Source organism: Ptychodera flava, chromosome 16 (assembly GCF_041260155.1).
Source record: "Ptychodera flava strain L36383 chromosome 16, AS_Pfla_20210202, whole genome shotgun sequence".
Taxonomy (NCBI): domain Eukaryota; kingdom Metazoa; phylum Hemichordata; class Enteropneusta; family Ptychoderidae; genus Ptychodera; species Ptychodera flava.
Window position 1 is genome coordinate 16,232,735 of NC_091943.1, and position 21,593 is coordinate 16,254,327.

General features: G+C 38.2%; 2 protein-coding genes across 3 annotated transcripts in view; both read right to left on the minus strand.

Moving 5' to 3' along the window:
• Positions 1-3,000: 3,000 nt before the first annotated feature.
• The window catches only part of LOC139114138 (metal-response element-binding transcription factor 2-like), a 40,121-nt gene continuing 21,528 nt past the window's right edge, over positions 3,001-21,593 (minus strand). For both annotated transcript variants that reach the window (XM_070675681.1, XM_070675682.1), the window contains exons 6-13: positions 11,827-11,879; positions 11,642-11,684; positions 10,586-10,654; positions 9,684-9,807; positions 8,944-9,011; positions 6,326-6,499; positions 4,336-4,441; positions 3,001-3,890 (exon numbers count right to left, since the gene is read on the minus strand). In XM_070675681.1, coding sequence (XP_070531782.1) covers positions 3,411-3,890; positions 4,336-4,441; positions 6,326-6,499; positions 8,944-9,011; positions 9,684-9,807; positions 10,586-10,654; positions 11,642-11,684; positions 11,827-11,879 — 1,117 coding nt within the window. In that variant the 3' untranslated portion in view covers positions 3,001-3,410. The remainder of the gene's footprint in view (positions 3,891-4,335; positions 4,442-6,325; positions 6,500-8,943; positions 9,012-9,683; positions 9,808-10,585; positions 10,655-11,641; positions 11,685-11,826; positions 11,880-21,593) is intronic.
• Positions 17,206-20,706, minus strand: LOC139114135 (E3 ubiquitin-protein ligase TRIM71-like). The gene has a single exon (XM_070675663.1). The coding sequence runs from the start codon at positions 20,499-20,501 to the stop codon at positions 17,952-17,954; it is 2,550 nt and encodes an 849-aa protein (XP_070531764.1). The 5' UTR covers positions 20,502-20,706; the 3' UTR covers positions 17,206-17,951.

Genomic DNA, 21,593 nt, shown 5'->3' on the forward strand with positions numbered 1-21,593 from the left:
AGAATTCTTTCTCATAATTGCTTTAAACTTTTGCTGCACCACTGGGGTTTTGATCAGGAAGCATCCTATGATAATACATGAATTGAGTGGCAATACAGAGAAAAGTAACCATTGAACGGATGTAAGGCTGCACAGATGACAAGAGTTTAGCATACTGCAACATACATAGCGCTCTAACTACCAGGACTTTCTATCACCTTAGGGGACTTTCACTTAGATGAACTTTGACCTTGACACCTCAACTGAGGAGTTTTATCACTGACCACTTTCTTCAATATTCAATCTTGGGGTTTCATCAATAATCAATTCTCCTCTGAGAACTCATCTTGCGCTTTTCCTGATGTCAACTTTGCTCTTGACATATCTGCTGTGCAGTTTTCACAGCAAATTTTACCCCAGTCAAAAAAGACCACGCCTGTGGACAGGCGCTGATAAAGTCAAAACCTCCCACCTAACAGGTGACATGAATGTCCGCTGGAGTTTCCATTCCACATTTCTTTGTTCTCCCATGCATCAGCTTCCACGACAAATAAATGCCTTGACACTCACAGCAATAATATGTTGGTCTGTTTGCCGACTCAAGAACTATCACTACACTTCCTTTACTGCACCACTTCAGCATACCGGGTATAGGAAAATTGTTCAGCTGCTAAATGCTACTTTATAACTTTTCTGTCAAGCCTGCAACAAAGGTCAATCCAGTGTATATGACTTTGATAACATCTCCTCTACATTTCAACAATTTAAAGTCTTCCTGAACCAAAGCCTGGAAAAATGCTAAACCACGCCTGATACAGCTGTCTTCCTAACAGCAGGGATAGATGGGGATCAAGTTGGTTGACAGTACAGCAAGTTGGGTTAACCCTTTCACGACTTATGGTTTTGCCCAACTGTATTCCTAACTACTGAAGGTGGGGACCTATGTACAGCAAAGCAGGGGTGAACAGGTTAAACGAAGATGAGATATATAAATGTGAAATAGATATAAACATGGCACTCAATCTGCATTTAAAACAATGTACAAAAATTTTGAAAAAACGCCCCTCTACAAAAGCTTTTTTTAATCCTAGTGCATTTTATCTTGCAAGCTCGACTTGCCCGTTTTTTCCAAGCTTGCTTACTAAAGATATATGACAATGCACTACTAATACTGTAGCAAATGTTGATATCTGTTTGATCTCATGTACTCAATGTAGCTGAACATTGAACTTATCCGGGTCACTACTGCTGTGTGTCAGTATCAACTGCTACACCTAGCAACTTCTGTTTTGTCATTTTCATATCAGATTTTGAATCTTGTGAGCTCAAAAAAGATAATATAAAAATAGAAAATCAACTAAAAAATGCACCACTTGCATGTAACCTATGAGTTTATTTGCCTTTGAACTCTGACATGGCAGAGTTCATGTTCTATGGGTAACCCTGTTTATATGATGACTGGCAGCTTGAGTGAAATTCACATTGTTATTGCCCTAAACAGAACCACTGTCAGACTTTCGCTTTGCATGTGTTTCCCTATTTCAAAAGCTGCTGACAATTTCGCTAGGTACGAGATCTGGAAGACATTGCTATGGGAGGAAGGTTTTCAACTGTGCTAACGATGACTGTCCATCAAGACTGGTTGGAAAAGGGCATGGAAAAAGAGGCAGCTTTGTGAGTGAGAAAACTATTGATGATGTACGAAACCCAAATCCCCTTATTCAACAAAATGGTGTTTAAAGACACAACGCTTGACTAGAACTATTTTCTGCATTGCTCTTTCTGTGGCAGAGTAAAGCAAACTATTTTTTCTTATCAAAAAAGTACCCTGATTTACAATGCAAAAAGGTATCGTAAATTTTTAAGAAACCAGCCGATATTTGTACAAATTGATCAGTAAAGGCCTACAGACTACGATTTTAAGAATTGTAAATGATGAAATGGTCATGTGAAAACTCTTAAAGCTATTTATTATTTATGAACAAACCTACATGTAACTTGTCTGATGGTTATATTTATGAGGTTAACTGGTAAAAATGCTAAAGTTAGATTGTCCCTGTGCTGACCTAGTGCATCAAATTACGCCCGCAACAAGCTTTTTAGATTTTGAATTTCTGAGCAACAGCAGGGACATGAGTTGAGGTCAATTAGCATAGCTTGCACGCGTGGCAGTGAAGATAAAGCATCAACAACACACACACAAACACACACACACACGTGCGGGTCAGATACCCTGTCACATGTGGTCTGCCAATAAACTGCAAGTTTTATCAGCTATTATGAAAAAAAAAATTATGTCGGAATATTAAACCACAAAATACAAGTATGACTGTAAAATTTATGAGGATCTTTCAGTATGAATTTGACCAATCACTGAAAATGTCTTGTAAGTTACCTTTTGAGCCACTACGAAGTGCCACCGAATCAAGTATGTTCTCTTGGACTTGTGAGAATTTTAGAAAATTGGTAAGAGAAATGTTGCAGGGCCGACTCCAAGAAATGTAAAGAAACCCTAAACTGACTGAAAGGGTTTAGAAGTCAGAGTGCCACTAAATGGAAAAACCTTGTTTCAAAGAATTCGGTCATTAAAATTTTATCATTCTTTGCTGTACTGCGATGGACTAAGCGACACGTTCTGAAAGATTAAGAAATATTATCATTTTTTGGCAATAAATGACAATTAATTTTTTTCCCTGATTACCTTGACACAGTAAAGAACGGTGTGCCCTCTGAGCTAACTGTACCCTCCACTCACTCAAATTAAGTCGATAAGGCAAGAACTATTACTCACTGCATGTTGTTGGTGTACGGCAGACAAAAAGAAGTCTTCAGTAATTCCTAAATTGACTCAGGGTTCGGAAATGTCATATGCAAGAGGGCACACTGTTAAAAGAGCGAAAGGTCAATTATCTTACACTCATATAAAAGGTCAGTTTTCGGTAATTGTGAGCCCTCATTTAAAAACAGAAAAAATTGAAACTCTCTTGTCTCTCTTAAAACTTTCACGGCATTGGTTAAAATTTTCCACGAGAATTTTCTGCAGAGTCAGTGGTTGATACTGAACAAACTTGTCTGATTTCAATTTCTTCGGTGGCACTCCATGACACTACTACTGGGAGGAACTCTTTTGTCATGTAATTAAAAGTGAAATTTAAAAATTTGACTTCATTAAAACAATTCTATAAAAAATGCCGTCATGCGATACATGTTCAACATAAACATTAAAAACAAGCATTTTACTGAATGAGTATGATGGCTGGACGGCAGTTAACTTCCAGCAGACAGTGAACTCTGTGAACTTTGACACAAAACTGCTATCTGAGGTCAGAGATAATGGTGTAAAGGGGAAGGGTCAATGTGTCAAACTTTGACCTTTGAACCATCTTACATCTGATTGGTGGAATGATGAACCAGCTGACTAGCACAGCTGCTCACTCTGCTGTGCAGCCTTCCCATTGGACAAGATACTGGACCTTCCCATCTGGAGTCAGCCTCTTTGCCAACACTTTGAACTTCTCCCCGCACGCCAGCCGCCCCTCTGCTCCGAAGTACGAGGTGATGCTCTCTCTCAGGTGCTTCAAAGACATGGCCTTGTCGTTGAGGATTCCATTGGAGACTTCCGGGTCACTGTCCATCAGGCTGTTGTTGTTGTTGTTGGTGGTGCGAGCCTTGGCGCCTGCTTTCTTTTTGCCCTTGCGATTCCGTGGCGTGGAGACGGAGACGATGGACTCAGTGTCTGTGCTCCGCTGATCTGGCCCTTCCCTGCGGAAGTGTGTTCTAAGAGGTGGAATGGTGTCGAGGATGGACGAGGCGGTGCTGGAGCTGTCTTCATCCCACTCCAGTGGTGCTGTGCTTCCTTTGTAACCCTTGTAAGACTGGTTGGCACTGTGCAAGGCCTTGTCAAACTGACTCTGAAAAACCAAATTATGTATTAAACATAGATACCATCATTCTTTGAACTGAGGATGTTCCCATACAGAGTAATTTTAAGGAGACAGATATTTGGACTCTCAAATTTCAACAATTCTTTTCTGATCTACCACTTGTGGGGGCTAATTTTAAAGCTTTTGGAGAAAGAAAAAAATTCACTGTCTTATTTTTTGAAAATCCAAAATTTCATTTTTTTCCATAAAGTTAACACAGGGATGGCGGCCATTTTGAATTTCAAATATCACAACATTTTTAGCAATTTGTTTCTTTAGTTACAAACTTTACGAGGTGACCCCCGGTGGGCGGTACATTATTGCTAAAATATTTCCAATAACCTTTCAGAGAAAGACAATCAAGGAATTGTCCCAATCTGTATGGTAAGATCAATGCCACTGAGAAACAGTACAGTTTGTACAGTGTTTTTACCTTCATGAGCGCAGCTTGTAACATCTTCCTTGCTTTCTTACATTTTCCCAAGAATTTGGTCTCCTCATCCAGTTTTCTCTTTCCTCTCCTGGGTGAGGAAGCAGGGCTGGTCAGAGAATGAGAGGTTGAAACAGTTGTTACATCCTCACAGGCATGTTTCTATTTCAAGATTTAAGGGAGAATGCACCTCGGGGACAGATTCTCAATAGCGCTGATCGCAAATGACGTCACTGTTCTCTCTCATTAATATGCATAAATAAACATTTGTCCGCATTTTCTGCATAAACGACGAAAATAAAACCTGCGAGTGTTAGATGACTGAGACTACAAGCTGCAAACAACAGCCACGCATACAACGACAAAATTTGTCCGAATTTCAGCATATTTGTCCGAAAGTCGCACGCATGCAGCTATATTTAGTAACAAACCCGAAATCGCAATCAACACTATTTTTACAATATTCTTGTAGCCTACCACCACTTGAGGGGGCTGATTTTGAAGCTTATGGAGTCTTCATCTGCCTACTTTTGTGAAACATCAGAAAGTTTATTTCCCCCCAGAGAGATTCAACAGGGATGGTGGCCATTTTGAATTTCAAATATGGTAAATATTGGGTAATTTGTTTCTCTAGTACCAAAGTTTGCACAGTGACACCCCCCCCCCCCCCCCCCCCCCCTTCCCAGTTTTTATTTTTAATTGAATGTTTGCTCAAGGAAAGTTCGAGGAAAGAATCTTTCCTTTTCAGGGCATTAACTACTTGTATATTCATTCTAAAAAATGTTATACCGTCATAGATGTATTAAGACCTTTTTGAACTGTGCCCCCACAGGCATGACTTTTCATTCAAGTTTTTAAGGTAGTATGGAACAGAAAGACTTCAATTTTTACTCAAACTCTCCTCGAGGAAACTTTACAGCATTTTTTTCCCAAATCAATGATAAACATATACGGGTCACCAACATTTAAAATTCAAAATGGCCACTTTTCCTGTGTTACTTCTTAGGGCAAAACAGTTAAAATTGAATTTTCACAGAAACAGGATGGTGAATATTTCACACAAACAGCAGACTTTAAGAGTATTGTATTGTAAAAATCTAGGGATCTGAATACCTGCCTATTAGATACATTCAACCTACATTATCAGTTTTCAGAGCTGTTACACATGGTTGATGTACACTGTACATGTAACTGCTCTTTTTGAATTCTGCCCTCACAGGTGGAATTTTTCTGTCATAGAATTTGTCTGCTTTCTCTGAAGAAGGTTACAGAGCACAACAGCCAAGTTGCTGTTGGTTGAAATTCAGGGGATACTCAGCGGCTCAAACTCCTGTAGGTATCACCTGATTCCCATTATCATCTGTTCAGGGCTCACTAGTTCTCTGAAAACGGGCCGTAATTTTTGAAACATTACCACGCAGCTTGATGTTGTAAGTTGTATTTGACTGAAATGGGTCATATTTTTGAGGAGTCACGGGCATCTGCTGAGTCACGGGCATCCCTGCTGGGATACATGTAAATTACTACCGCTCTTCACAGTTGTAGGTTTTCAACTAATTATAGCTGCACGCCAGCGACATTGGACACTACAGCAACAAATGCCAACAAATTCTGTCAGTGTTGCATGCTTGGCTGTTGTCAAAGGTTATAGTCTAGGTCGTCATGTGTCATATTGGTACATGTAGTTGCTTATTAAGTAGCGTTTAATCGTTCTTAGGTGCGTAATTTCCAAAAATGTGATCTAAATTTGCAGACAGTACGGTATTTACTTTTGCATATTAATGAGAGAACATTGAGGTCATTTGCAAACAGCCCTACTGTCTTGTGAAAAAACAAATCTTGAAACAGAAATTCAAGTTGACACCTGATGCATTTTGACTTGAAGTTGAACAGATGTACACTCCACAAAGCTTTTCTGTCCAACTTAATACATTTCTGTAAACCATAGTGGTAAAAGGGGGACACCGACATGGCTTTCAACCAGAATTCCTACCTTTGGGCTGGGACAAACGTGACTGTGCGTCTTCCTTTCATTTTCAACTCATTCATGAACTCGTCTGTTATTTGTCCCGTGGTTGGTAGCACTATACTTGGAGGGGTGGGAGCTGTGCGTATTCTCAGACCCCAGATGGTCTTCCTTTTCTTCAGTTCCTTACCACAGGTAAACCTGGAACAGCAGACATACGGTAAAAACCCTACTAATTTGACCACTCTATTAATTCAACCATCCTATTTTTTTCTCAAAAACGTAATTTTATTTTACCCTTATCAATCCCATCACTGATGGAAATTGGGACTTCCTCAATCTCTAATAATTCGACCAACCAATCATGACAAGCTGTTTTGAACATTTATTTTTGATAAAATACACACAACAATGCAATGTACAGCAGTGAACGTCTAAGTTGGGACTTCAGGAAAGTCACCTTTATATGTTTCAATCATCCAAGATGGCAAGCATATCACTTGCGAACTGTCAAAAAAGTTGAAATCCCTAATTATTCGACCACTACAAGTATTTTGGCCTTGTTAATTTTCTTATAATTCAACTATTTAAAATTGTAATTATTTTTTTCCGGTTGAATTGATAGGATTTTTACGGTAGCAGAGTCTGTCAGATCAGGGTTCGCGGTAGAGGTCGCCACAGTCGCAAAATGCGACTAAAACTTGATTGTGGCGAACAAAAACCCATCGGCAATCGCCACGATCTCAAAAGCGTGGCGACAGCTGATTTCTATAGTCGAAATTTATATAAAAACTAAACAGTCCAAATCTTAATGCTTTTCCACTGATATGCTAAAGACAACATAAAAAACTCTTTATTTAAAGCACTTACTTGAAATTGTAAAGGAAGACAAAATACAGAAAACAGTTACAATTACATTCTCGCGATCTCGATCTCCATGAACTGGCATTCCGATCACGTTGATACTATTAAGATAGACAACCATAGCCAAAAGCAGCAAAACTCAGCGACGATTCCAAGCTTTATTGACACAGTATTTCATATCGCAGTATCAAATCAAACTGATTACACAATCCCTGGATCAGCGACATTTTAGTGAAATTTCCACATTAATCATAACTTGAAAAAAGTAAACGTGAAACAAAGACGTGTATGCTGTCGATCAACAGCATAGTGAACCGTAAACTAACTGGCATGCCATGCATTGACTGCACATAAAAGCAAGTCGACATTGCAATATCAAACGGTCTACATCTTGTGAAAACAACGACATAGCAGTGAAAGTTGTAATAGTCACCGGTAAAAACTCTTCACTGATGAAAGGATAATAGCGTCAAACAAATGAAATTGCATATTTAGAGAAGGAAAACCAACGTCGCATCTGCATCGTGGCCTTGAGTGAGAATAACAATGGCGGATGTGCGGAGTGGGACTATTCTATTTAGGTAACGGGGGTACGGAGGGACACAGATTCATGAAGGTCCTGGCAAAACGTGCCATTTTCCTAACGATGCTGTCGCGGGAACTTCAATGTCCCATTGTTGTAACACCTTTTTAATAGTTTTTCTGATCGGAAAAGTAATTTTACTAACTGTAATGATCTATTATACGCTCATCACCTTTCTGTATCGGGTTTAACTAGGGTAGGCATGTAAAGTAAAGTGAAGTAAGCCTTTATTGAAATCCTATCCCAATTGGGGGGCAGATCGTCCATGTAGAATTGGGGATCTTGATCATAAAGTGCAATACAGGTTTTGCAAAATCAACAACAAAAGAGTATATATAGATGAGGATGTAACATGTTCATCAATATTTTACTCTTTTTCATTTTTATTTTGGTCTGAGTTCAAACAATTTTCCCAAATCACATAATGATGATTTGACTGTTCTTGAAAAATGTTTATAAGGTCTTGTGTGTCTCTGAATGTGTTTTTACAAATGTTTAGTTTACTTAAAGATCATGTCTACTGTCTGTGTAGCCTTTGCAGTGAAAAGTGAAACGTATTGTCTCGTATCTCATATATATATATATATATATATATATATATATATATATATAAGTGTGTGCATGCATTTATGAATGTATCACATCAAAAACTTGAAGACTGAAGCATGTTTCTACCAGGATTTAGTATGTGTGGCTAATGAAAGTTGCGTGTGGCTAATAAAATTAGGACCAAATTAGCCACACTCAGTAAGTGTGGCTACTAACTTGAAAATCCTACCGCTAACCCTGCATGCGTACACAGTAATGACCAAATTTTGTTTCTGAATCAAATGAAGCAACAGTTGACATTCTTGACCTTCAAAATCAGCTACATGCTGCTACAGAGGACTATCCTGGATAACACAAGGAACTGGTAGTACACACATGAGAAATGTTCCGATGAACAGAAGAACATTTCTGTTCAGTCTTCCATTCAGTGTGACTGTCTGTACACTGGGCACAAAGGGGAGGGGGTTGGACAGTTCATGCAATTTGTAGATTTTGTGTTGCTATGTAACAGATTCCATGAGAGAAATGTGATATCATGATTTTTCATCTGTGGTACACTTTGTAGCTATGGTTCCATGACAATGTTACTTGTAAATATCAAGTTTTCAGTTTGGCATTAACCTCATGAACGTCTGAGCACTTCACTTACCTACTCTTGGATGTCTGCAGTGCTGTTAGGAAATTCTCCTGTCTCTCTGACCTGGTACAGACATTTAACTGAAAATGAACAAAATGGAAACAGGATTCAAGTTAAGCTTCTATAAAATACATGTGAGTAATACCCATACCAACAGGCATGGCAACAAACAGACTCATCTTGATCATACACATGACTATATTTTTGAGACTGACACTGTGGATCTTACCATCAGAGTTAGTGTTCTCTATTTGAATTCGTCTGAAATGTACTGAACAGGGACACTGTCTATATTCATAACTACTTTCTATGAACAGATATTTATGCTTCTAATTCACAAGAACAACTTCTGAACATCTCTTTTCAAATTTTTCAAAAACGTTCTCAGTCAATGATGGTTTTGTTTCATAGAATATTCATCACAAAAGGTTTCAAATAATCAGATACAATTCATGGAAAATAATGACCTTGAACAACAGCAATTCACTTTTGATGACTCTATAAAGTTTTGAAGACTATAGTGAAATAATTTCCAGATAACTAGCGAATTTGGAAAATTGCATTTACAGATGTGCTAAGTATTCTTCTTTGAGACATATGTCCAATTTGATCCCCCCCTCCCGATTTGTTTCTTATCTTTACCCTTGTGTCACTGTAGTTTAGCCCAAACCCATTGTTATCAATGGTGATCATGGACCAGTTCACTTGGCATTGGGGGTGAACAGGTCAAGTGAAGTGCCAGGGGTACTCACATGCTCTATTTGTAGACTGTCCCACTGTTCATTGAGATACGGAATGATTTCCTGATCTATGTCGTAGTATTTCTTTTTATGCAACATGGTTAGATTAAAGAGGACCAGTTGAGCGACATCAACCCTGATCAGAAAAAAGAGAGAGCAGAAATTGATTTATTGTTAGTAAACATGAACATCACAAACAAAAAATTTATAAGGCATAGAAAATATTTAGTGTTTCCATGCAATAACATGCCCTCATTTTTTATATGACCTATCAAATACAGCAAAATTTGGCAAAAACGATGACTGATGTTTAAAAATGCTTCACAAAATTTGGGGCTGCAGGGTGTTAAATAGGGTCAGTTGGGTTCCCAGAAAGAGTTTTGAAATTCATGGACTGGTGGGATTTCTGGATTTCTGGACAGTGAAGCATGAAAGTGTCAATTACACAGACCTACTGGATCAATAAATGAAACACATTAAAATTCCGGTATATGGCTGAGAAAGTGATTTTTTCTAGTCTTCAACATATGGCCGAAACATATTGCAGTTTTCTTGTGCTTTTCCCAATTTTCACCGATCACTTTGCTGTAAGAGCATTACCAGAACAGTGCCCTTCTTTTTTTCACTGACAGTAAAATACTGTCTCATCCCTTTTAAGATTTTAATTTGCACAAAGGGAAGACATCGCTCCACATTATATCCATTAATTTCAGTCATGTGATCTTTTGAATTCCTCAGGCTGTATTTTTGGTCCTTTTTGACGAGTACTGTATCAGGCTATTGTTGAAGACACTTCAAAAAGAAGTTAAACGAATATGACATGCAGGTCTAAAAGTGACATATCCATGAGATCCAAAACATTTCTACCAGTTTGGCTGAAATAGACTGGTTTTTATCGGCAGTAAAATTCTTACCACTTCAATGGCATTCTCTTCAGATATTCTGGGCCATCGTTGCACACGGAACACACAAACAGATAGAATCTACAGGATGAAAAGAACAAAGAGGGTTAATTAACATGTTGACTCCCCCCAATTCCTGTGAACAGGTCCACAATCACCATTGAAAACAATGGCTTTGGGTCAAACCATTATGGTAAACGGGTTAGAAAAACAACATAAATCTGAAAAGTCACTTTCACCACAGATATGACAGAATTGCTGCTCACCTGATACAGAATTTATGACTGAAACAACATTTTGCAATAATTTCAATTTTCCACAACAAATACGTATGCCAGTTACTTAGTGGGTGTGATAACTCAGGTAAAATGAGATCAAGCAAATACAAATTTGTGTAAGAATTTAATCTTAAAGGCAATATGCGCTTGAAACTGAAAGTTTTAAACTTTGGCTAAAACATCCCTTGAGAAAACTTTATATAAGTTTTGTTGTACAATGAAGAATAAAATTAATGGTCATTTATTGCATAAATCTTGGTACCAGAGAAAAAAATATCCTAAAATTCACCAGTATTTGAAATACATGTAGATAAAGACCGCCATCCATAGTTTAACTCTACTGGAAAAATTGTTAAACTATTGGTTTCTACATAAGCAAGACAGTAAAAACTTCATTGGCAAACACGCTTCAAAATGAGATCACGCAAGCAGCAAATAGGAATAGTGTAGTAAAAATTTGAGAGTCCAAACATCTTTTCCTGAGTCTGTCTACCGTAACCCTTTGAGCACCAAAGTCAATTTTTGTCACCTTTAAAAATATACCTCTGTCAATTTTTTTCAAATTTTTGTCAAAACTTTGATAATAAAGTGTAGCTGATGAAATGTGACATCCATTTGGTTCAAAATTATCCAAAAAATTACAGAACAGTTCATAAAACGGTAAAATGTTGCACTAAAATTTTGGCGGGAAAAATTACAACACTCAAAGGGATAACATAATCGTATCTATAGCATAATGCATTGCAACCCTCTGCAGACGGGAATCAAAGTGTGCATAGACTGAACTCACCTGTCTCCATACATCATGGGATTTTCCAGGCACTGAACACAAGCTGCAGATGAGGAGGAAATAACATTGATATTGAGAATAATTTACAACGTTCTCACAGACTTTGCGAATATTTTCTCAATCTGTCCAATTGAAAACAAAAAGTCAGGATGGAAAACGGGCTGGCAGTAAGATTGATGTCCTACCTTCATGAAACCATTGCTTGCACCGACAGCACTGCATCATCTTTAGGTACCATCTGACAAAGAAAATAAAATAACAACGCCATGAGTGAATAATGACATATTCACAACACGGAAACATATAACTTATAATACATTGAAGATGGGAAAAGAAAATCTAAAGGTCATACCAGAGATAAAATAGTGAAAATACAATAAAATCATGGCAAGATACAAAGCCCCAATCTTCAAGTCATAAACAGAAAGAAGGCATAACATACTTTTGAAAAACAAGTATGAAGACATTGTAAAGATTTCCATTAAATCTTACAAGGGAAACAAATCAAAAAGAGCAACTGCATAATTCTTGATAGCAGTGGCCAGGGTTCTTTGGCCACTGCTTCATGACCTGAATGATGCAAAAGAAATCATAGTGTTTGCACGGATTTGTCTTGGGTTTTGCACTCACACTTTCAAGAAATGTGACATCTGTGAGACTGAAGTGCCATTTGTGACAGATCTACCTTGTTCAAGTTTGAGGTAGAACGCACCTAGAGGCGGGTATTCAGACTGTCAAATTTTCCAACACCTTTGTGTGTGAGTTCATTTTGAAGCTCTTGGAGTTTCTAAAATTTTCACAGTCTTATTTTTTGTGAATATCCAAAATTTAATGTTTTTGCATAGAGTTAACACAAGGATGTCGACCATTTTGAATTTCAAATATCAGTAAATATTGGGCACTATATATCTCTGGTACCAACATTTGCATAGCAGCCCTGATTTTTATCCATTATTTTGGAAGAGAACGTTTGTAAGTTTCCTTGAGGAAAGTTTGAGCAAAAGTTCCCAACTGGTTGAACCCTTTCACCACCATAGTTTCAACCAAATCCATTGCTATTAAAGGTATACTGTCACCTGTTCCAATTTTGTCACAGTTACCATAGAAAGAGAAAATCAAACCAATCACAGATTTTAAGCGGGTGGCCGCTTGACCATATATGGGCATATTTAGATTATCGGTGACTGTATACCTTTGATGGCGACTGAGGACCTGTTTACGGGAAATTAGGGGTGAACAGGTTAATTAAGATCAATAAAGTTGCAAGTCTTTTACTTCTGAGGCACATACAACTTAAATTAAGGTGTTTCAATACACATATACGCAATGCTATGTTCAGACCAAAGCTTGCTTGTGAAAGGGCTAAATATGGAGGGTGAACAAACTTCTCATGACTTGGGCACCAAAATGTGAGATGTCCACAACTTGTCAGCTACTGTTGCCTTCAGTAGGACAACAGGCACTTCAGATTTAAATCTCTTCCCATCAAATTATATTTAAGGTAATTATTGTCATTTTTGGTCAAAAAATGTGTTTCGCCAAAACTGCTTGTATTTGGAATACAGGTTAATAGGGATGATGTAAATTAAGTTTTGACATTATTGCATTCTGATGCACAGTTTAGCATGACTTGGGGAGTGACTGTTTTTTTCCTGGTTTCTCTTACGATGGGGGAATTCGAAAAATTTTGAAAATTAAATTATGCAAATTAAGGTTTATCAAGGTCTTCTTTATACATTAAGGCTAAAAAGTGAGTCAAATATTTAATTAAACCAATCTCCTGTCATTTCTTCATGGCTGCGTAGGAAATGTTTACACCATTTATATACCAATATACTTGAAGCTTATCATTTACACAGTAATAAGACACAGTTTTGTAATCTGGAAGCAAAGTTTATGATGTTACATTATGGGCCCTAATCATGCTATGGAATGCTACTATCATTATCAACAGTTTGTTTATTTCAATATCTCAAGATTTCATTGCTGGGTTGACATTGCTTGCATTTGTGATTATTTTAAAGACCTATGTCAGATTGTCTTGCAACATATTTTCTTATTAGATTACAATTTCAATTGAAAACAAAAGGCTCTGACACTCCATAATCCTCTTAAAGCCTAGAACAAACTTGATCCTGGGATCAAGTTCTTGGCCTTTAAGGGGATTTGGATTAGCTTGTGTTCTGGAGAAAAACCATGCACTGGCAGTAGAACCACAGGGCCTGGCAGGAATTATTAGTGTAGAAGTTATGAATATGATCAGTAAATGTCTTGTATTAAACTATTTTCATTATACAAGCCTTACCTGTGTCTAGTGTGTGCCTATTACTTTACGCTAGCTATCTCTGTATAGTATTTCAAAGAAAACAGTCTATATCTGTAAATTGCCCTCCTAAATCCCCTTCATTAATTTGTTCTGCCAATCACTGACGCGGGGGTTTATCGCCCTGACCAAATACCTCATTAGCAGCTCATAAGGTAGTAGACGGAAAGGGTTGAAACTCTCAGGGTCCGATTTCATAAAATCTTCATTTTCGAAGGGCTACATGATGTAAATTTTCGAAAAAAAAGTTGGCATCAGCTTTGTACTTAAGCAAGCAAGAACGCTGACTAGTTATTTTCAGGATTCCAATGGTCGAAGACAGAATACAACGATCAAGTGGTTCTACCAGTCGATGGTATGAGGATGGGAGTAACGCCGGAAGACGGAAGTTGCGACCTTTGACACTATTCTGGCTCATATCTTGTTTACGGGAGCAAGCAAATGGACAAGATGTAAACAAAATTTGCATACTTCCACAAAAGCTTCGCTTAGTGTCAATGTCGATTGATATACTATCAGTTACTCGAATTAAGTCTCCCCACTGTGGTTTAGCACATTCATGGTACATTGAAATACTCCGGCATCATAGTTTGGATGTTAAGTTCGTTCAAATTTCCCAGGCTTTCATTTGGTAGACACAACTAGAACACTACTAAGCCACAAACACGAAAATTACCGTATGAAGTAATTTCAGTGTTTGTCCCGATTGTGCAAAGTCGGGTTGATTAAATCATGATTACATCTAGTGAACATTTCTAAAAAAAATACGAATGTTTCTCGGATCAAAATGAACTGGTCTGTCTGTTTATGATTTGCCCAAAGACGGTGTAGTGTGGAAGACCAGTTCCACTGCCAATGGCTTGACAGTGATGCCTACTAGTGTCTGATCCGCAAAAAAGAAAGGACCGCGTTGAATTTTCTAGCCAGCTCAAGTTGGCAACAAGTAAATTGCCTTGTAGAGATTTATCGTGAAGGAAAACCAAGGAGTCTGAGAATGAACACGAATAGAAAACCAATACTATCACTAGGAAAACTCTCATGTCAATGAAAGCAACTCGGATCTACAAGTTACGCATTTGACATGCCTTCTTTCCGTTGTCGATGTTATGAAACACAAAACTTTTTCTTTTGACTCTTTGCAAGTCTCCCACCTTTCTAAAATGTCAACTGTCTGATGTGACCCGAATAAAATTATTGTAGCTTGAGACATGTTTTGGTGAAAATACATTGATTTATCTGAGATTTTGATGTGACGTCATCGTGAAATAAATGATCAGCAGTGTTCTTTGTGGCGATGTAATACCACAATTTCGTGGTTAGTAGCCACATTCAAAAACTTTCCTATTTTAAAGTATGTCCGACACTTGCATGTGATACGCCACGACAGAGAGAGAGAGAGAGAGAGAGAGAGAGAGAGAGAGAGAGCGATAGAGAGAGAGGGGGGGGGGAGATTGTATCCAAGAAGCCGACTATGCTTGTTTTTGTCATGACACTCTAGGTTTGTTTATTTGTTTTTGCCTGTCGTATTTTGCATTTTTGCAATTTCACTGGTTTAATTGCTTGTGTTACAGATTCCTTGACATTATTGGATCTTTGTGTTGTTCATTATGTTCCCTCCTTTGGATAAATGTAACTGAGGTATGTTTTGAATCAAGTATTTAGCAAAGAAATGTTTGATTTATACAAGTGATGAACCTTGGAAAAAAACGAGAATATTTTGATCCATTTTGACTTTCCCCATTGATCCGGCTTCAAAGTCAAGTAGTAAACCCAGAGACGACTCGTCGTTGAATGATGGATGTTGATGTTTATTTTGGGAAATGTTCTTGAAATTTTACTAAATTCTATCGGGAAATTAGTAGTTACTGAATGCTATATTTTTACGACCATGATGTATTTTATAAAGGCAAAGGAAGGCATTAAAAAGAGAATACAGCAGCCTTAATTTTGTTTTAATTCAATTACATTTTCGTTACCGTTTGCGCGACATCTCCGTCATAAGATAGTTCATCATTGGTCTGTTCGTGGTCTGTACACGGTCCTGCCGGCGAGACCGTGGTCTGTATACACAGAGGTAGAAAGAAAGAGGGACCCCCATGGTCTGTACAATGACCGACGTAGAGAAAGGAGGTATAGCTACACTTGCCTAAGTCTGACGCGTCTGTGGCATTAAGATATCAAAACAGAGTAGTAGAATTACAGGAATTAACTTCAGTAGACTGTTGCGTTAGTGTGGCATTCAGATATCAAAACAGAGTAGTAGAATTACAGCAATTAACTTCAGCAGACTGTTGCGTTAGTTGTGAGATTGTCTCCAGATAGGAGCAACACGTACATGTCGCGCAGATCCTGGAGTGGAGTTTGGAAAGCCATGCTGCAGCGTATGGCTAAACGACCAGGGCCAGTCTAGTCTTGGAGGTAACATAGCATACTGTATGCTTCATAATCAGTTGATTTTCTCTCACAATGATAAGGAAAGTACTTCATTCGGCCTCAATTTTGTAAGATACTTGGGGACAAAATATTTTTTCTCTCTCCAATATGTCAGTATATTACTTAAATTTACACAAAAATTGACAAAGTGGACACCATCGCTGCTGTACTACGTAGAAGATTACGGACCCTGAGAGTTTCAACCCTTTCCGTCTACTACCTTATGAGCTGCTAACGAGGTATTTGGTCAGGGAGATAAACCCCCACGTCAGTGATTGGCAGAACAAATTAATGAAGGGGATTAGGAGGGCAATTAACAGATATAGACTGTTTTCTTTGAAATACTATACAGAGATAGCTAGCGTAAAGTAATAGGCACACACTAGACACAGGTAAGGCTTGTATAAGGAAAAATAGTTTAATACAAGACATTTATTGATCATATTCATAACTTCTACACTAATAATTCCTGCAACGCCCTGTGGTAGAACAAGAAACTATTTTACAAACACAACCAAAGAAATATGGGACACTCCATCAAAAGTTAAAGCTTGTAAGCAGAATGAGGTAAGGCCCTCATACATCCTGTGTGCAGCATTGTCTAGTTAAATTGTGACTAGGTCGACTTGCTTTATTTAGTTGACTCACACATTGATGGAATTTCTATATATGCACAAGTTAAAAGGAAGAGTTGTCTACTGCTCAGCAAACGGGGACTGTGAGAGTCTACAATGAGAACCTATTGAAAAGAAAACATGCAACATCAGTCAACACACAGCCTTGACAGAAACAGCTTTTCACTTTAAAGTTGGATATCAAGAAATTTATTTTTCTATTCATCAAGAAGAAATCAGATTGAAATAAGTGATTTCAAGTATGTCTTTAAGAGATCTTGATAGTGTTTCAACTGATAGTGAGTTTTTTCCAGAGGTACAGAGTATATGCACACCAAAAAAAAGACATTTTCAAGGAAAAGTTGAAAGGTAAATGTTCAAAAATCTTCTGTGCTATGTATAATAATAGGTATTAATTTATGAAGATTTTCACCATATTACACTGGTATATTGATTTACCAGAAATACTGGACGACATTTTCCTCATCTTTCAAGCAATGGACATTTCAAAGACCATGAAAACCGTGAATGTGATCAATTCAAGATGAAAACAAGTGACCTAGTGTTTCCTTTCTCCATCTTATCAATTTGACATTACTATCTGTATCTATAAGTATTTTTATTTCTTTGCCATTAAATTCTTGCTACCTTACCTACTTTTTGTCTTGTGCTAGGGGGCATGCTGCATGATCTTGAAATGCATGGTGGGTAAAAAGTCAGCTTCTCACCACATGAAGAGTTTGGGATAGCGATTTTACATTTTTAACACAATTGTAATCGTTGTCATGGCATTAAGTTCTGTTTGATCATGAAACTAGCTACAACTTATTTACCTTTTCATCTTTGTAGGCATTTCTGGCATTCAATTCTTTAATTTTGCTTACGTAATCTTATGTGTTTAACCTCTACAAATCCGTCATATTGATAATATGGTCAACGATCAGAGACTCTCATAACTCAGTAAGGTGGCAAAATCATATTGAAGGTATTGAGACTTCTGTTGTGTACATGACACTAAAAATAAATGAACACCATTGCGCTCTGCATCAACGACAAGGAGTCTTTTCATCTGATTGTCCCTGGTTAGGGTAAGACCAAAGGGCTCTCCTACCTCATCACAATCATACTTTTCATCATCATCAACACTACAGTCAATGCGATTGATGAAATTACCAGCCACATCAAATTTTTGAACAGAATAGCGATCAACGACATAAATAAAGCCATCCTCACTAACTGCTATCCCAGTAGGGTTTACAAATTGTCCATCATCATAACCGTAATGGCCAATTGCAGTCGAAAACTGATCGTTTGCATCAAACACACGGATGCGGTGGTTTTGCCCATCACAAACATATAAAGTTCCATTTCTGGCAAAGTCCAAGAGATTAGGTCCTTGATAATGATAGCTTAAAGTTTCATAACTTCCGAATGACTTGATATATTCACCACTCTGGGAGTACTTTCTGATTAACTGCACTCCTTGGAAAGTTTGGCTGTCCAGACCATGCCAGTCTGATACATACACAGAACCATCAACAGGGCTGATACCTATACCTTGAGGATACATCAGTTCTTCACCTCCAAAAGTTTTCAAGACCTGACCCTCATCATCACAAACAATAATTTGATGATTTCCAGCGTCTGTTATGAAATATTTATTATCAGAGGATACTGTAATATCCAAAGGTTTAACTGGATTGTTAAATAGTGACTCAAATGTCAATTTTCTCTTTAAATTTCCATTGATGTCCATGACTTTAACAACAGAGTTTCCTCTATCAGCTATCACCATATCACCATCTTGATTTAATGTGATACCAGTTGGGGAACGGAAATCTCCTTTTATAGTCTTCCAAAATCTGGTTCTCGTGACAGTGACATCAAATGGTGAGCCGCTTATGGCTTCATCTTTCACTTCTACAGCCAGCTTATATTCACCATTCATTTCCTCAGATATAATGATACTGCATTTGCCATTTTTATCATCGAATACTGGAATTTTTGTCGGACTTTGTGAGTACATATATTTCAGTTCAGCCTTTATTTCATGGCATGGCACGGCAAGATTTCTCTTCTCATTCTTGTCTTTCAACACAACTTGGATACGCTCACCTTTAGGAACTGCAATACTACCTTTGTGAGAGATTACAATATCTGAACCTTTAGTTACATAGTATGGCCGAGACATAATCGGCCACAACATAAAAGCTATCAAAAGAATAATGACACTTAGGCTAATAGCATTGCAAAGTTTTGACTTTGAAAGATCTTTGGCAGAGTTCTCCTCTTTTGGTTTGACAGTGTCTTCAACACTTGGAAAACTCGGCTCTCGGACCTTTCCAATTTTGTTCTCAGTTTTGGTTTCACTTCCTTGAATGACTGATGTCTCACGCGATGCCAGCTTCCCAACCATGCCTTCAAAAGGAACCCCATCATCTGGGTGAAATGTAACCGGATCAGTTTCGATTCCGGGCTCACTCTCTACAGTCAGCAGCTTTTCCATTTGCCCCATCATTTCCTCCCTCCTTTCCAACAGTTCCAGTTTATTTCCTTGACTCATCATATTTCCAATGTAGGAACACAGGTTAACAGCATGTCCGTACATCGTGTCCATTCCTTCTTTGATAATTTCATTTCCTTTGACTTTCATTTCATTATTTTTGGTGAGTTCCTCGACCAATCTTGCACCTTCCTCTTCTACAGCTGACACAGTTTCTTTGACTCTCATCTTGATTTTCTCAACTTCCACCCTAGTTGCAGCCTTTATTTCTTTCGAGACATTTGTTATTTTAATTTTATCCCTATCTTCAGTTTCAGCTTTCTCTTGTAATTTCCCCGCATAACTGGTCAGTTTTTTTGTGTATTCTTCAATGACCTCTTGCACATTTCTGTGGGTGTGACCGCGGTGTTCCACAACACAGCATTCCACACACACTGGTGTCTGGCACTCCTCACAGTAGAATTTGACTTCAAACTCTTTGTGAGAACTGCAGCGCACTACAGGCTTAACTGCTGCAGGGTTACTGACCTTTTTCTCGTTGTATTCTGCAGATGCCATGACTTGGTGGGTGCGACTTACAACAGCATTTTTATGAGCTGTGGCACACGCACTGCAGCACTTCTGCTGACAGTCAATACAGACATGTGTGGCTTCCACATCTCTTTCACACCATTCACAGCTTTGCTGATCACTCCCACTTGAACTGGCATGAACCTGATCCCACCTCTCTTCAAATTTGTCAACAAGGGACACCATCATAAAGTTGTCTTTCAATCCCTCCACACCAGTGTCTGGGATTTGGTGCTCGGTGGTACATGTTGGGCAGATCAAGTGTCCTGTCTTTTCTGTCAGTGATTCAAGGCACCCCTTACAGAATGTATGGAGGCATGGAAGGCATTTTGGACCTTTGAAGAACTCAAGACAGATTGGACAAGATAGGAAGTCTTTGCCAATGTTGTCAACAAAGCTTTCAAATCCAGAAGCCATTATGGAGTCGATGTTACTGTGACTGCGACAGAAGAACAAACCCCCTATCCTTTCAAATATTGATGCATGCAGTTTTCATAGACTGTGAGTTAAATGGAGCCACATTGCACTTACAAAGAAACCTAAGGGAATCACTTTGTTTTGACCTGGGGTGACCTGTCAGGATATGCCGCCTTTTACTCTTTCACAGTAGAGTTCATTGAACCTTAACTAGACTATGGTTGCTGCCCAAAGAAGTATTGAATTTTGCCAGCAGCACTGTGCATCTATTGTCCCTGTTTTGATGACAAGAATGTCTCTGTACATTCTTTACGATAATAACATGACAGTTAACTAGGAAAGCAACAGATAGTTGCAATTTCTTAATCTTCAATGTATCAGCAACTTCACAGTTGTGAGGTCTACCAATTAAACAAGCACAACTTAGACATACTGTACACTTTGCAATTGCACTCCCGCCTGGGACAAGTGTCAATCAAATTGCTGTAACATCCCTTGATTCAATGTAAAGGAAAACAAACGCTATACATGTAGTGTCATTGATACTTTGCTTAAATTTGATCAGAACAGATATAAGTTTGACATGTCAAGTATGGAAGCTATCAGACAAGTTTCAAAAATTGTATTTTGGCAGCAATGTGAAATATGGCAATATTCACACATGCAAATTTAAGAACTATATTGCATAAATGCTGATAGCTGTGATGTCACAGCGGTACTTGTGGCGTATATCAAACATGCTCGGGTCATTGGGGTCATCGCCACAGTCCCACTACGAGCCAAACCATGGGCTTTGTTGGCAGTTTACGACGAGACCGACTGGCCATATGGAATGCTTGTGACGCAAATCAGGGTTGGTCAATTGCAAACTTTAAAATGGAAAATAATCTGGGAAGGAGACTTTGGCTGTATCTTGATGCATTCAAGCATGTGTGTACTGTTTGTATTTGTGTTAGTATGGTAATGCATGCACTTGTACCAATTACACTGCATTAAATCTTATTGTACAAAGAGCACGATCCACACATGCCAAATTAAAACCTATCAGACAAGACTTTGGTCTGAGAACAACATATAGCTATGGATGTATTG

Coding starts and splice junctions, on each gene's coding strand:
- LOC139114135 (XM_070675663.1), bottom strand. CDS start 20,501: ATGGCTTCTGGATTTGAAAGCTTTGTTGACAACATTGGCAAAGACTTC.